This window comes from Rhinatrema bivittatum, chromosome 4 (assembly GCF_901001135.1).
Source record: "Rhinatrema bivittatum chromosome 4, aRhiBiv1.1, whole genome shotgun sequence".
NCBI lineage: Eukaryota > Metazoa > Chordata > Amphibia > Gymnophiona > Rhinatrematidae > Rhinatrema > Rhinatrema bivittatum.
Window position 1 is genome coordinate 336,051,157 of NC_042618.1, and position 14,064 is coordinate 336,065,220.

A 14,064-nucleotide genomic window follows, 5' to 3' on the forward strand; every position below is an offset into this window, starting at 1 on the left:
GGCCCTTGAGAGTACTAACCTGAAGAAGTGAAGTTACTCAAAGGCCGTGATTGACACCCTGCTCAGAGTGCGCAAGTTCTCCACATCCCTGTCTTACATACAGATCTGGAGAGTATTTGAAGCCTAGTGCAAGGACCACGGGATACTCCCACGGACAGCCAAGAAGAAGGGGTTGTCTCTCAATTCCCTCAAGGTCCAAGTAGCTGCACTGTCCTGCTTCAGAGCCGAAGTGGACGGTATCCAGCTATCAACCCATCCAGATTTGTCTTGCTTCCTGAAAAGGGTTAAACAACTCCGACCACCCCTAAAGTGGCTGGTGCCTCTATGGAATCTCAATCTGGTATTAGACTTCCTAGCTGGGGCTTCCTTCAGACCAACACACGGTCTGTCACTACGCCTCTTAACATTGAAGACGGTATTCCTGGTGGCAATATGTTCAGCTCGTCGCATCTCTGAACTACAGGCACTATACTGTCAGGAACCGTTCCTTAGGTTCACGCCTGGAACCATACAGCTGCGCACCGTCCCCTCCTTCCTACCGAAAGTGGTTTCCGAGTTTCATTTGAACCAAACCATCTAACTACCATCTCCGGATGAACATAAGGACTTGGAAGACTAACGCCTTCTTCGCCATCTAGGCAGATTCCTAGTGCAGTACCTGGAAAGATCGGAACCGGTGCGCAAAACGGATCACTTGTTTGTTCTTCACAGCGGGAAGAAACAAGGAAAAGTGGCCTCGCAGTCGACCATAGCCCGTTGCATCAAGGAAGTAATCAAGGCAGCCTACATAGAGGCAGGAAAGCCCTTACCACTACAGGTTAAGGCTCATTCTACGAGGGCACAGGGAGTATCTTGGGCAGAAACCAAGCTGCTGTCGCCCGCCAAGCAGCAACTTGGACCTCCATACACACCTTCTCCAGGTTCTACCGCCTGAATGTTCAAGCCCGAGAAGACACAGCCTTGGTAAGGGCAGTACTAAGTGGGCCATGGGCAGCCTCCCACCCTGTCCGGGAGTAGCTTTTGTACATCCCACTAGTCCTGAGTCCATCTGGCTACACGCTAGGAAATGGAGAAATTACTTACCTGATAATTTCATTTTCCTTAGTGTAGACAGATGGACTCAGCATCCCGCCCACGGCTACCCCAGAAAAGGAGAACCTCGGATAGCGAACCTCGAAACTAAACAAATACGGGTAAGCCGCAGGCTACCCCTAGTACAAGACACCCACAGTTGTCCGGTGTCGGCGTTAATTGGTTGAATGCACTGGCTGTCTCCAGTTTAGAAATTAGTTGAACCAGTTCAATCAAGTTTTAATCAAGTCTAATCAAGTTATTTAAGCAAAGATATATCCACAATGGCTTTTCGAAGAAAATACTGGAGAGCTGAGGTTACTGCAGGGGTATATCTAGAGTGATGTCAGCTTTGAAATCTGACTCTGTCTCCCATCTGCTAGCAGAAGAGCACAATACCCACTGGTCTTGAGTCCATCTGTTTACACTAAGGAAAACGAAATTATCAGGTAAGTAATTTCTCCATTTGACATTAATGGCCTCTTTCATCAACACTTGGAAGGCATGCGTGAAAGAGCAGGACTGTTGCCTAAGCAGCAGCCAGAGGATGTGTGTGGTCTTTCTCCAATATCGGGGCTGGCCTGGGATGGGGAAGGATGGCCCCCGTCTGATGTGTCTGGTCAGTCTAACAATAGAGGGGAGAGACCCACCTCTGATGCTGTGCCAGCTTGCTGGTCCTCTTCTGACGTGGCCACACAGGAGCTTACATCCATTGTACTGACATAAGAACATAAGAAATTGCCATACTGGGTCAGACCAAGGGTCCATCAAGCCCAGCATCCTGTTTCCAACAGTGGCCAATCCAGGCCATAAGAACCTGGCAAGTACCCAAAAACGTGATACCTCTAGGTAGATGCCTATCTTGCCCGCCTCTTCTAAAGGCTCTGAGCACAGAACCTGGTGAAATGTGGTGTAACCAAATGTAACCACACCACTGTTACCAAATTCCACTCACTTTTTATTTTTTTTTAAATAAAACCCACTGCAGTTTATATTCCTCCCAGATCTAGAAACTAAGGAATGGCGACAAAGTATAACATTTATAAATTACCAAGATCAATTGGCCAGACTGAGTCCCTCTGCCATTTTCCTTCTGAGCGTGTGCTGGGGGGAGGGCAAGGACTGACTAATATTTATGACTCATGCTCCTTCCCCAGACCCTGTCAGATAAGATGATAAGATGCCTGCTGCAAAATAAAGGTGTGTGCCATTGTTTATCGACTTGGGGGATGCGAGATAAGATTACACTGACCTGCTGAGTGTATTTAATCATCATATCACACATTCTACAGCATGAGGTCACTTAGAAACATAGAAATGACAGCAGAAGACGACCAAACGGCCCATCCAGTCTACCCAACAAGCTTTCACACTTATTTTTCTCATACTTATCTGTTACTCTTGGCCCTTATTAGTATCTTTTTGGTTCTAATTACCTTGCACCCCCGCCATTGATGTAGAGAGCAGTGCTGGAGCTGCATCAAACTGAAGTATCAAGCTTAAGTGGTTAGGGGTAATAACCGCTGCAATAATCAAGTTACTCCGATGCTTATTTGTTTACCCAGACTGTGCAATTCAGTCCTTGTTGGTTGTTGTCTGAATATAAATCCTCTTTTCTTCATTCCCCCTGCCATTGAAGCAGTGAGCTGTGCTGGATATGTATTCCAAGTGAAGTATCAGGCTTAATTGATTTGGGGTAGTAACCACCGCAAAAAACAAGCAACACCCACACTTATTTGTTTACCCAGACTGTGCAATACAGTCCTTGTTGGTTGTTGTCTGAATGTAAATCCTCTTATATTCATTCCCTCCTGCCGTTGAAGCAGAGAGCTACGCTGGATATGCATTGAAAGTGAAATATCAGGCTTATTTGATATGAGGTAGTAACCGCTGCAACAAGCAAGCTACTCACCCGCTTATTTGTGAATGCAAATCCTTTTTTCCACATTTTCTCTTGCCGTTGAAGCATAGAGCAATGTTGGTCACATTAACCGTGTGTATGTTTATTGAATAAGGGTATTAATCACCAGGTAGTAGCTGTCATTCCCCCAAGCCATCCCCATGCCTCTTCTCTTCATTCACATCCTCTAGACTTTATGGATCCACAGTGTTTATCCCATGCCCCTTTGAAATCCTTCACAGTTTTGGTCTTCACCACTTCCCCCAAGGGCGTTCCAGGCATCCACACCCTCTCCGTGAAGAAATACTTCCTGACATTGGTTCTGAGTTTTCCTCCCTGGAGTTTTAAATCGTGACCCCTGGTTCTGCTGATATTTTTCCAACGGAAAAGGTTTGTCGTTGACTTTGGATCATTAAAATCATTCAAGTATCTGAAAGTCTGTATCATGTCACCCCTTTTTCTCCTTTCCTCCAGGGTATACATATTTAGATTCTTCAATCTCTCCTCATAAGTCATTCGATGAAGACCATCCACTTTTTTGGTCGCCCTTCACTGGACCGCCTCCATCCTGTCTCTGTCTCTTCGGAGATACGGTCTCCAGGACTGAGCACAGTACTCCAAGTGAGGCCTCACCAAGGACCTGTACAAGGGGATAATGTCTTCCCTTTTCTTACTCGATATTCCTCTCTCTACGCAGCCCAGCATTCTTCTGGCTTTAGCTATCGCCTTGTCACACTGTGTCGCCGACTTCAGATGGTTAGACACTATCACCCCAAGGTCTCTCTCCTGCTTCGTGCACATCAGCCCTTCATCCCCCATCGAATACATTTCTTTCTGATTTCCACACCCCATATGCATGACTCTGCACTTCTTGGCATTGAATTTCAGCTGCCATATCTTCGACCAGTCTTCCAGCTTCCTTAAATCCCGTCTCATTCTCTCCACTCCTTCCGGCGTGTCCACTCTGTTGCAGATCTTAGTATCATCCACACATAGACAAACCTTACCTTCTATCCCGTCCACGATGTCGCTCACAAAGATATTGAACAGGACTAGTCCCAACACCGACCCTTGTGGCACTCCGCTCATCACCGCTCTCTCTTTAGAGTAAGTTCCATTTACCATCACACATTGTCTTCTGTCCTTCAACCAGTTTGCTATCCAGGCCACCACCTTGGCACTCACTCCCAAGTTTCTCATTTTATTCACAAGCCTCCTGTGCGGGACCGTATCAAAAGCTTTGCTAAAATCCAAGTAGATGACATCGAGCGCTCTTCCTCGATCCAATTCCTTAGTCATCCAATCAAAAAAGTCGATCAGATTCATCTGACAGGATCTTCCCTTGGTGAAACCATGCTGCCTCTGGTCCAGCAATTCTGCTGCTTGTAGATAGTTCATTATTCTTTCCTTCAGCAGCGACTCCAATACTTTTCCCACCACCGAGGTGAGGCTAACCAGCCTGTAGTTTCCAGCCTCCTCTCTGCTCCCACTCTTGTGAAGAGGGACCACCGCCGCTCTTCTCCAATCACTCGGCACCACTCCCGTTTCCAGGGATCTATTGAACAGGTCATGCAGCGGAGCCGCCAGCACATCTCTGAGTTCCCTCAGTATCCTGGGATGAACCTCATCATGCCCTATGGCTTTGTCCACTTTCAGTTTTCCTAGCTCTTCCCATACATGCTCTTCCGTAAATGGAGTTTCATCCATTCCACTCCCCTCCAGTTTCTTGTTAACTAGCAACGGTCCTTCTCCAGGGTCTTTTTTAGTGAACACTGAACTGAAGTATTCATTTAATATTTCTGCCATTTCTTCATCTGTTTCCACCCATTGATCCTTTTCACCTTTCAATTTCACTATAACACTTTGGACTTTTCTCCTTTCACTGATGTATCTAAAAAATGATTTGTCACCTCGCTTTACCTCTTTGGCAATCCTTTCTTCTGCTTGACTTTTCGCTTTCTTGATTTCTTTCTTCGTCTCCCTCAGTTTTACTAGGTATTCTTCCTTGTGATCCTCCCTTTGGAATCTTTTATATTTCTTAAACGCTGTTCTTTTATCTTTTATTTTATCAGCCACCTCCTTTGTGAACCAGATAGGTTTCATTCTTTTCTTGCTTTTCTTTACTTTTCTAACATATATTAGTCGCTTCAGTAATTGCTCCTTTTAGTTTGGCCCACTGTTGTCCTACATCTCTCGTTTTCTCTCAGCCTTCTAGTTCTTCCTCCAGGTACTTCCCCATTTCAACAAAGTCTGTGTTTTTGAAACTCAAAACCCGGGTCTTTGTGCGACTTCTCCATATCGTGTTAGTGATATGAAACCATACCGTTTGATCACTAGTGCTGAGGTGGGCACCCACCCGGACATTAAAGACATTATCTCCATTAGTGAGCACTAAATCGAGTTTAGCTCCCTCCCTCATGGGCTCCATTACTATTTGTTTGAACAGAGCCTCTTGCAGGGCATCCTCTATCTCTCTACTACTGTTAGATTCCACAGAAGGGATTCTCCACTTTACATCTGGCAGATTAAAGTCTCCAACAATCACCACTTCTCCCTTCTTTCCCATCTTTTGGATGTCTTCAACCAGATCTCTGTCTAGTACTTCCATTTGATTAGGAGGCTTGTAAACCACTCAAATAAAAACGGATGACCCATCATCTTTTTTTAGGATGGCCCATAAAGCTTCTTCTTTGCCCCATCTTCCTTGCAGCTCAGATGCTTGGATATTGTTTTTGACATAAAGAGCCACTCCTCCCCCTTTTCTGTCCTCTTTGTCCTTCCTTAATAAGTTATATCCCGGTATGGCAGTATTCATGTGAATCCGTGAACCACGTCTCTGAGACAGCAACAATGTCCAAGTCCACCTCCACCATTAGGGCTTGCAGGTCTGGGATTTTATTGCCCAAATTACAAGCATTTGTGCTCATAGCTTTCCAGCTATTCTGGTACAGGTTAATGCTTTTCTTGGACTTTGTGACTTATTTAGCTGACGTTTGTTATCCACTTTGACCTTTTTCATTGCATTTGTATTTGGGGGTGACATTCTAATGTCCTTCTGTCACCCCCATCATCTAGTTTAATTGCCTTATAACAGGATTTGAATTTATCTCTTAGGATACTTTTTCCCTCTACAAACAGATGTACGCCATCTTTGACAAAGAGCTTTTTTCTGTTCCATACATGGCTCCAGCCCCCGATATATCCAAAACATTTTTCTTTACACCAGGATTTGAGCCATACATTGAAGTTATCAATACGGCTTAGCATCTCCTTCCCCTTTCCATGAACAGGTAACACTTCTGAAAAGGTAATGGTTGTTGCCATGTGACTAATCTGCTTCGCTAGAGACTGGAAATCTCTCTGTACCTCTTGGATGCTGTTACTAGCAAGGTTGTTGGATCCCAGATGGATGATAATATCAGCTTTAGAATCTTTGCTTTCTTCTTTGATTGTGTTGACTATCTAAATAGCATTTCTGCCGGTCGATGATTCTGGAAGGCATTTAACTGTAGTGTTTCTCTCTAGAAGAGTTCCCAAAATAGTGCCTCTGATGACTGAGTCACCCAGCACAATGAGCTTTTTCCTTTGGTTATTGATTGTATTTTGAAATTTCTGTATGCATTGGGTTTCTTCTTTCTTTTCACATACCACTTCAATCTCTTTCACCAGAGCTTTATCCTTATGTGTTGCAGATAAGACATTTTTTACTTGTGTCACTTGAGAGAGCGTGTGTTTCCGCCTCACCGGTCTTAGTCTACCAGAGCCCACAGTAATCCTGTTGATTTTTGGGTTTCTTGTCGCCCTGTGTAATTGGGGGAGGGGTGACATGTAGGCTGTGCAATTATGTAGAATGGGTGTCTGTGGGTCACAGGACTTATCCTACCTGAGCCCACTGTAAACTTCTTTTTTCTTGAGTTTTGTTTTTTCTGCGATAATGAGGAATTAATTTCGGAATAATGTGAAGTGGGTGAAACTAACTTTATTGCAGCCAATTCAGCTTTAGCTTTAGCCAGCTCCTTTTTGAGTTCTGAACAAATGGGGCAAGCCTTAAGTTTCCATATGATTTCCCTCAATATAAAGGCTCACAACAGTTGCATTGGATAGTCCTCATTTTGGTAAATTTGATGGATAACACCTGAGGAATTACCAAATTTCCAACTTATATTGTTGACAATTTTGTATTCAGGCAGACTATATCAGAAACCCAACCCCAGGAGTGGGTGGGTAGAGGGGCAGGGTGTGAGGCAGTTAAACAGTTAACGTTGTTCTCAGGACCCTGTATCTGCAATTGAGTTTGAACAGACCCTCCCCCAGATTGGCTTACTAAGTTAAACTTTTTACTTAGCTGGACGCAAGAAGCTTTAGTGCTTCCTGTCTTCTGGCAGAGCACAGTCCACAAAGGATCTGATTGACCCCTGCTGGCTCTATGAGTCAGCAGCCCCCACGCTAGTTACAGCAAGACTCTTTCTGGAATGTTTGACTTTTGCTTTAAATGAACCCCACAGCAAATTTATGCCCCAAATTAATATCTAGACAAACAGCGATTTTTAATGACAGCTATATCCAAATAGAGAGATTTTAGTGAAGAAAGAGATTATAGTGACAGGATTATCTGATTAGATCAAGAGGTTTTTCTTTTTTTTTTTTTTGTCTTGAATCTTAATTAACCCACAGCAAATTAATATGCAATGTCAATATCTAGAAACATAGAGAGAGAGAGATTATAATGAAAGCACAGACAGCAATATAATCTATCACAGAAGCCCTCTAAAATAAGTGTAAATTATTTTAATAAACAGTTATTCCTTAGCTGGTTAGCTGGACGCTTGAACTGAATCTGTCTTCTTGCTAAGCACAGCCCACAAAGGCAAGTCAGAAGGTTTCCTGGTAACCTGAACCCTGTGGTTATAAAATAACTCTTGGCTGTCTGTTGCCCAAATGTAAGCATGAGTGTGAGGAACTGATAGTCAGCCGGTGGTGTTTAACAGGCATTTCCTCTTTTTATTTTTTGAAAACCACAGGCAGAAAGCACCAAGTGATGTACCCAATCAAACAAAGTTTTCTCACAGCCAAGAAAAGGTAAAAACCCACACTCTTCTTTCTTTCCTCAGAATCAGAGCATTGGATAAAGGGAAGGGCATTCTCTCCCCAGATATATAGTAAAGCAAGGGTGGCTAACTCCAGTCCTCAAGAGCCACAACCAGGACTGGTTTTCAGGATATCCACAATGAATATGCAAGAGATAGATTTCTATGCAAATATATGCCATGCATATTCATTGTGGATATCTTGAAAATCAGGCCTGTTTGTGGCTCTCTAGCACTGGAGTTGGCCACCCTTACAGTAAAATATACCCCCAAGGAGATTCATAAGTGTTAAAGTTTAGTGGGAGTGTTCACCAGATAATTTCAGGTCATCAGAGGCTGGTTTTGACCTATTGTGCGTAGGCAGTTCCTGAAAAATAAAATGCAGAGCTACAAGTCCTTAAATGCTGCTATAGGTTTAGTTTATGTGTGGGTGTGGCAAGGACACAAAAGGGCCGCCAACTTCCCCTATGAGATCTGCCACTAGAAGACACAAGGCTGATATCCTGCAGGCTCCCTTCCTGACAGGATATGTTACACAAAATACTTCACACCACACTCACACACTGACAGACCGATGCAGAAAGATGTTATTCGATTGAATGCACCTTTCTGCCTGCACTTGAGTGTGCATTTTTCTGGATGCAAAACATACTGCCGATGCAGCAAGGAGTTCTGCACACAGAAAATGTGCATCCCTAAACGGGAGTACTGCTGCTTAGCACCCTTGCATGGGAATCCCATGCAAATGAAGATCATTAAGCATTGCCCCCCTCTGAGAGAGAGTGCATCTGGTCATTGTACCTTTTTTAGTGTTGGAAATGCAACTCCTAGGTCAGGGCTAAAGCTAAGTTTCCAGCACTATAAAAAAAAAATAAAAATAGAAAAAACAATTAAAAAAGGTAAAATAAAAAAAAAGTCATCAGGAACTCTCTGGATAAATGCCGGCAGCTCTGCTATTTAACCGGGAAGCAGCTGCCAGACACCTCGATAAGTCAGTACTGATCCAGCTATCTGGTGCAGTTCGCCGCTACTTAGCTAGATAAGTACTTTATCTGGCTAAGTAGCAGTGACCTGTGCCAGATAGTGTTGCGACCGTCGCTGCCCGTCTCCACTCCGCCCACCTTACCGCATTGGCGACTCCCTCCGGGGTTGATGGAAGGCTGGCTACCGCGGCGTTCTTCAGCCGGCGTCCCCGGATCGGCCCGACGCTGCAAACCACCATGTTGACCTGATGGATGTCTAGGGGCGCGCGCACGGCGCAGCCCCGCCTCAAGTACCAGAAGTGGTGCAAAGCAGAGCTAGGACAATTCACATTACAACCAACATGAAAAAAAAATTAAAATTCTGATGTCACCTCAGTAAAAAAATATCCCTCCACTGCTATTTTCTGAAGTAACATAAACTCCTGCAAAGAGAGACACATCTAGAACCTTGCTACAGTCACATCACTGACTCTAAGGACTCAAATAACAGAAACCTTATGAAAAGGCAACAATGCAAATACCGTACTACACCAGGCCCTAGAACATTAATACATCACCTACTGGAGTAACAGAACAAGCTGGACTGCTATAGAGAGACTACACGCTAACAGAAATACTGCACTTTAGTCACACACACAGGCAAAACAGAGACCCACCCCTACCTAATAGAGAAATAAGAGACTACAAATTAGAAACACGCAGACAAAACCGAAATAGAAAGCCTGAGAAACTAGACTCTGAACAGTGGCATACTGAAGTGCGAGCAAAATACAAAAAATATAAGTAATGCACATTCCCAAAGATAGCATATTCCAATTGCTAATTTTTTCTTTTTTTATCTTTGTTGTCTCATCTTTGTATTTTTCTAATCAGTTAGTCCCGGTCTTTTTTTTCCCACTTTTCCCTTGTCTGTCATTTCCTAATTCCTTTTCAGGGTCTAATTTCTCCTACTGTCTTCTTCCCTTCCTTCCTTCCACATATACACACACACACACACACACACACACACACACATGGCACGCTCATGCTTTCTCTACATACATACACACATGCTCTCACTCTAACATGCTCTACCATACACACACACAAGCTCTCACTCTTTCATACACCATCCCCCAAGCTCCCATTCTTATACACACACAGACGCACATTCAGGCTCCCATTCTCACCCGTATGCACACAAGCCCAGGCTCAGATTCTTACTTTCTCACTCACATGACAAACTCCCAAGGTTCCCATTCTCCGCCCCCCCACACCCCCCCCACACCCCCCTCCACCCCAGGCTCCCATTCTAATCCACTCACACACCAGGGACCTCATCTTCTTCTTCAGCTCCTGGTCCACTTTGAGTAAGGAGGCCATGGCGCAGGGAGTGTAGCAGGCAGCCTGCGAGGAGGGGCCCAGCGCACACGCGCATGCGTCTCAGGCCGCCGAAGCTCTTCTGCTGGCACCAAGGAGTGTAATATGCCACCGCCGTGCGCCAGGCCAGGAAGTGATGCGTGCGCTGCCGCATCTAAGCCCCAAATTAGGTACAGCCAAAGTCCTACATCCGCCGCCGCAGGGAATGGGATCCCGCAGCGGCCTTGCAGCTCCGGCCCTCCTCTGCTCTGCCATGGGTTTGGTATCCCGCAGGTCCTATCCCTGCAACAGCATTGCTGCAACAGTCCTGGTTGGGTGGGCCTGAGCCCAAAGTGGGTGAGCCATGGCCCACCCAGGCCCACCTGTGCCTATGCCACTGCAGTATGGTAAAAAACAGGACTAACTCATAAGAACATAAGAAGAACATAAGAAATTGTCATGCTGGGTCAGATCAAGGGTCCATCAAGCCCAGCATCCTGTTTCCAACAGAGGCCAAAACCAGGCCACAAGAACCTGGCAATTACCCAAACACTAAGAAGATCCCGTGCTACTGATGCAATTAATAGCAGTGGCTATTCCCCAAGTAAAATTGATTAATAGCCGTTAATGGACTTCTCCTCCAAGAACTTATCCAAACCTTTTTTGAACCCTGCTACATTTAACTGCACTAACCACATCCTCAGGCAACAAATTCCAGAGCTTTATTGTGCGTTGAGTGAAAAAGAATTTTCTCCGATTAGTCTTAAATGTGCTACTTGCTAACTTCATGGAATGCCCCCTAGTCCTTCTATTATTCGAAAGTGTAAATAACCGAGTCACATCTACTCGTTCAAGACCTCTCATGATCTTAAAGACCTCTATCATATCCCCCCTCAGCCGTCTCTTCTCCAAGCTGAACAGCCTGAACTTACTCTGTCTCTGATGAATGGAGCCAGCTGATAACCCTTCTTTCCATTCCTGGAGTTTGTGCTATAACCCCGCATTTCCCTATTTAAACAAAACTATAAATGCCAAAATACCATAGAACGGGAGGTTATAGAAAACCAAAACAAAAAAACCCAGGATTGAAAGCAGAGGCAGATTGTAGGAGAATATCCTCACTAGGTATTTTTTCATAATCGGCTGACTCCATCCTGCAGTTTCTGTGCAGTATGTGATTCAATGGCTCTCAAAAGCCCAAGAAGCTGACCCTTGAGATAGACATCATGTGACCTGGATCCCATACACCTCTACTAGCAGAACTGAGTCAAAAAAATCTCCTACACAAATTTCGTATTTTTCCTAGACCTGGGTGAGTAAACAGAGCTGTAGTCCCCCTGCCTCCAAGCTTGCTTATATGATGGGAAATGTGCCAGCTGATTCTGTCATTTGGACTAGCTGAGCCAGTCCTGATTGTACTCGCATTGCATGATCTGTAGACTTGTAGACCTGCTTGTAATGGAAACAGAATTACATAAGCATGCATGGAAGCATCTGGGCCAAGCCAGGACTGTCTCAGCCTGTCCAAGTGCCAAGATACCCGCTGGAAATCCATCGCAGCAGTAAAATGTAAACTTGAATGTAATAATCCCCCGACTCATCTTCTTCCAGTCAGGTTCTCCCTGCCTGGGCTCCCTTAAGTCTAAAGTGAAGGCCGATGTGCTGTATGGGAAGCTCTTCAGCTTCAGTGTCCCAGTGCTGATGTGGGACAGGCACTTCACCCCTGCGACGTGGGACAGTTTACGAGAGAGGAAGACTCCCTATGGATGGCATGGCCTCCCCTTTTCAGGTACAGAATCTGCACTGGCAGCATGCCGATTCTAGAAACTGCGGATGGCACGGGCAAAAGACATCCTCCAAGGTTTAAGGTCTTTTAGTATTGTGTTTTTGTCACCCAGTAGGGACCCTGCATGATCACTCTCCAATCCTTTTCATCCCATGATTTTGCACATATAAGGAACATCTACAGATTATCCCGACAGAGCAGTTTCAGCTGCTCAGCTCTTAATTTGAACTGAATTAGGCACCACTGAGCTGGGTGAGATTTTATTTAAAAAAAAAAATATTTTTTTAACTTGCAGTTAAACACTGTGAGGATGGCTGAGCAGAACTTCACTCTCTGGAGTCAGGAAACATGCTGATTCCAGCTTTTCTTCTTGCAACTTAACTTTTATCAACATTAGCAGCACTCCAGTACAACAATGGCTGCCTACCTTTGAAGTACACTTCCAATTCCATCAAGTTAGGACTGAGATGTTTACAGGAGCTGCTTTATCCTGGAGACAGGGGGGGGGGGGGCCTTCTGATTCCCCTCCCAGCAGGGTCCCTTCCACAGAGCTCTCTCCCTCTGTAGGAATTAAGGTGGACCAGGCCAAATGCCTGGTCCCACACATGCAAAAAGGGGGAAAACAGGGTCACTTTATCACAAACACCTAGAGGTCAATATTCAGTAGGCTGTTTAGTGGACAAGCTATCCAGCTAAGATTAGCTGGATATCCTACCCTTCTAGCACTGGAAGTGTAAACCTGGTGTAGTGTATGCTTACAGCGCAGCTTTGACAGAAGCTGCGCTGGACCTCACCGGGAGCGATAAGTGCAGACCCCGCTCCCAGCGGGAATATTTGGGCCATGGAAAGTGGAGGGAAGGTCTGGCGGGGGGGGGGTTGGGGTGTAGCAGGGTGTTAATTCAGATTGCTAGGGGGAGGGGGAAGGGCCTGGCCTTGGTGAGTTGACCTCTAAAGATGGGGTTTGTCTGGGGGAGGAGGGGGCCCCCCCACGGTTCCATCGTATTTAAAGATGTGGGGTGGGGGGTGCAAGGCCCAATAGGACTGCTTTAAGATTAAGTGGGGGGGGGGGAGAAAAAAAAATCAGGCCATAGGTTCCTTTAATTCTTGGGGGGGGGGGGTCCTGGCAAAATCACTACCTACCCGGTTATCATTTGAAGATATTTAGGTAACTAGCAAGTTATCCAGCCACACAAGGCCGGATAACTTTAGACCTACTTCCGAGCAGGTCTAAACTCACCCGGCTAACTCAGCCAGGACTATGTGATATTGGGCTACGTTATCTGGATAACTGAACTCCTCCCTGGAATGCCCCCTTTTTACCCGACTAAATTATGGCCAGATAAGTAGTTATCTGGCTATTATTTAGCCGGATAAGTGGCTGAATATGCCAATTATGCCATCTAGATGGATACATTTTGAGTTATCCATCTAAATGCTTTTGAATATGGACCTTCTAGTAAATGCTATAACTGCCAAGATATTTCTTAATCTTCCCCCACCCTGTGACTAAGAATATTCTTCAGCCATGGGCTTCTGAATCTGCCGGTGATCAATATTTTCTGTAAGGCCCGGTCTCTCACTTCGACAAATGTGCCTGTCGAACCGTAGAAATGCCTAAATAAACCATAGAAATGCCTAAATAAGGAGATTTGACCATTCTTGATTTTGGAATTTGAATCACAGTGCATTGTGGTATTTGCAGTTCTGTATGTTTTTTGTTTTTCTTTTCTAATTTGCAGTAGCAGTATCAAATACATAAATCCTTGGCTACCAGACTCCTACAGCTCTGCAAAAACATTCAGTCCTGTCCAGTAGCACCCTTGCTATTGCTTTGCCATTTTTTATTTTGCCCTTCCCATCTGTTGTGTAACTGGCATTTTGCCAGCGGACTTGTTCTTT

General features: G+C 45.0%; 1 protein-coding gene across 1 annotated transcript in view; it reads left to right on the plus strand.

The window, feature by feature from the left end:
• Positions 1-14,064, plus strand: part of ST6GALNAC2 (ST6 N-acetylgalactosaminide alpha-2,6-sialyltransferase 2) — a gene marked incomplete at its 5' end in the record, with an annotated part of 144,511 nt that overhangs the window by 85,778 nt on the left and 44,669 nt on the right. Inside the window, 2 exons of the mRNA XM_029597497.1 lie at positions 7,993-8,050; positions 11,991-12,168. Of these exons, the coding sequence (XP_029453357.1) occupies positions 7,993-8,050; positions 11,991-12,168 (236 nt within the window). The remainder of the gene's footprint in view (positions 1-7,992; positions 8,051-11,990; positions 12,169-14,064) is intronic.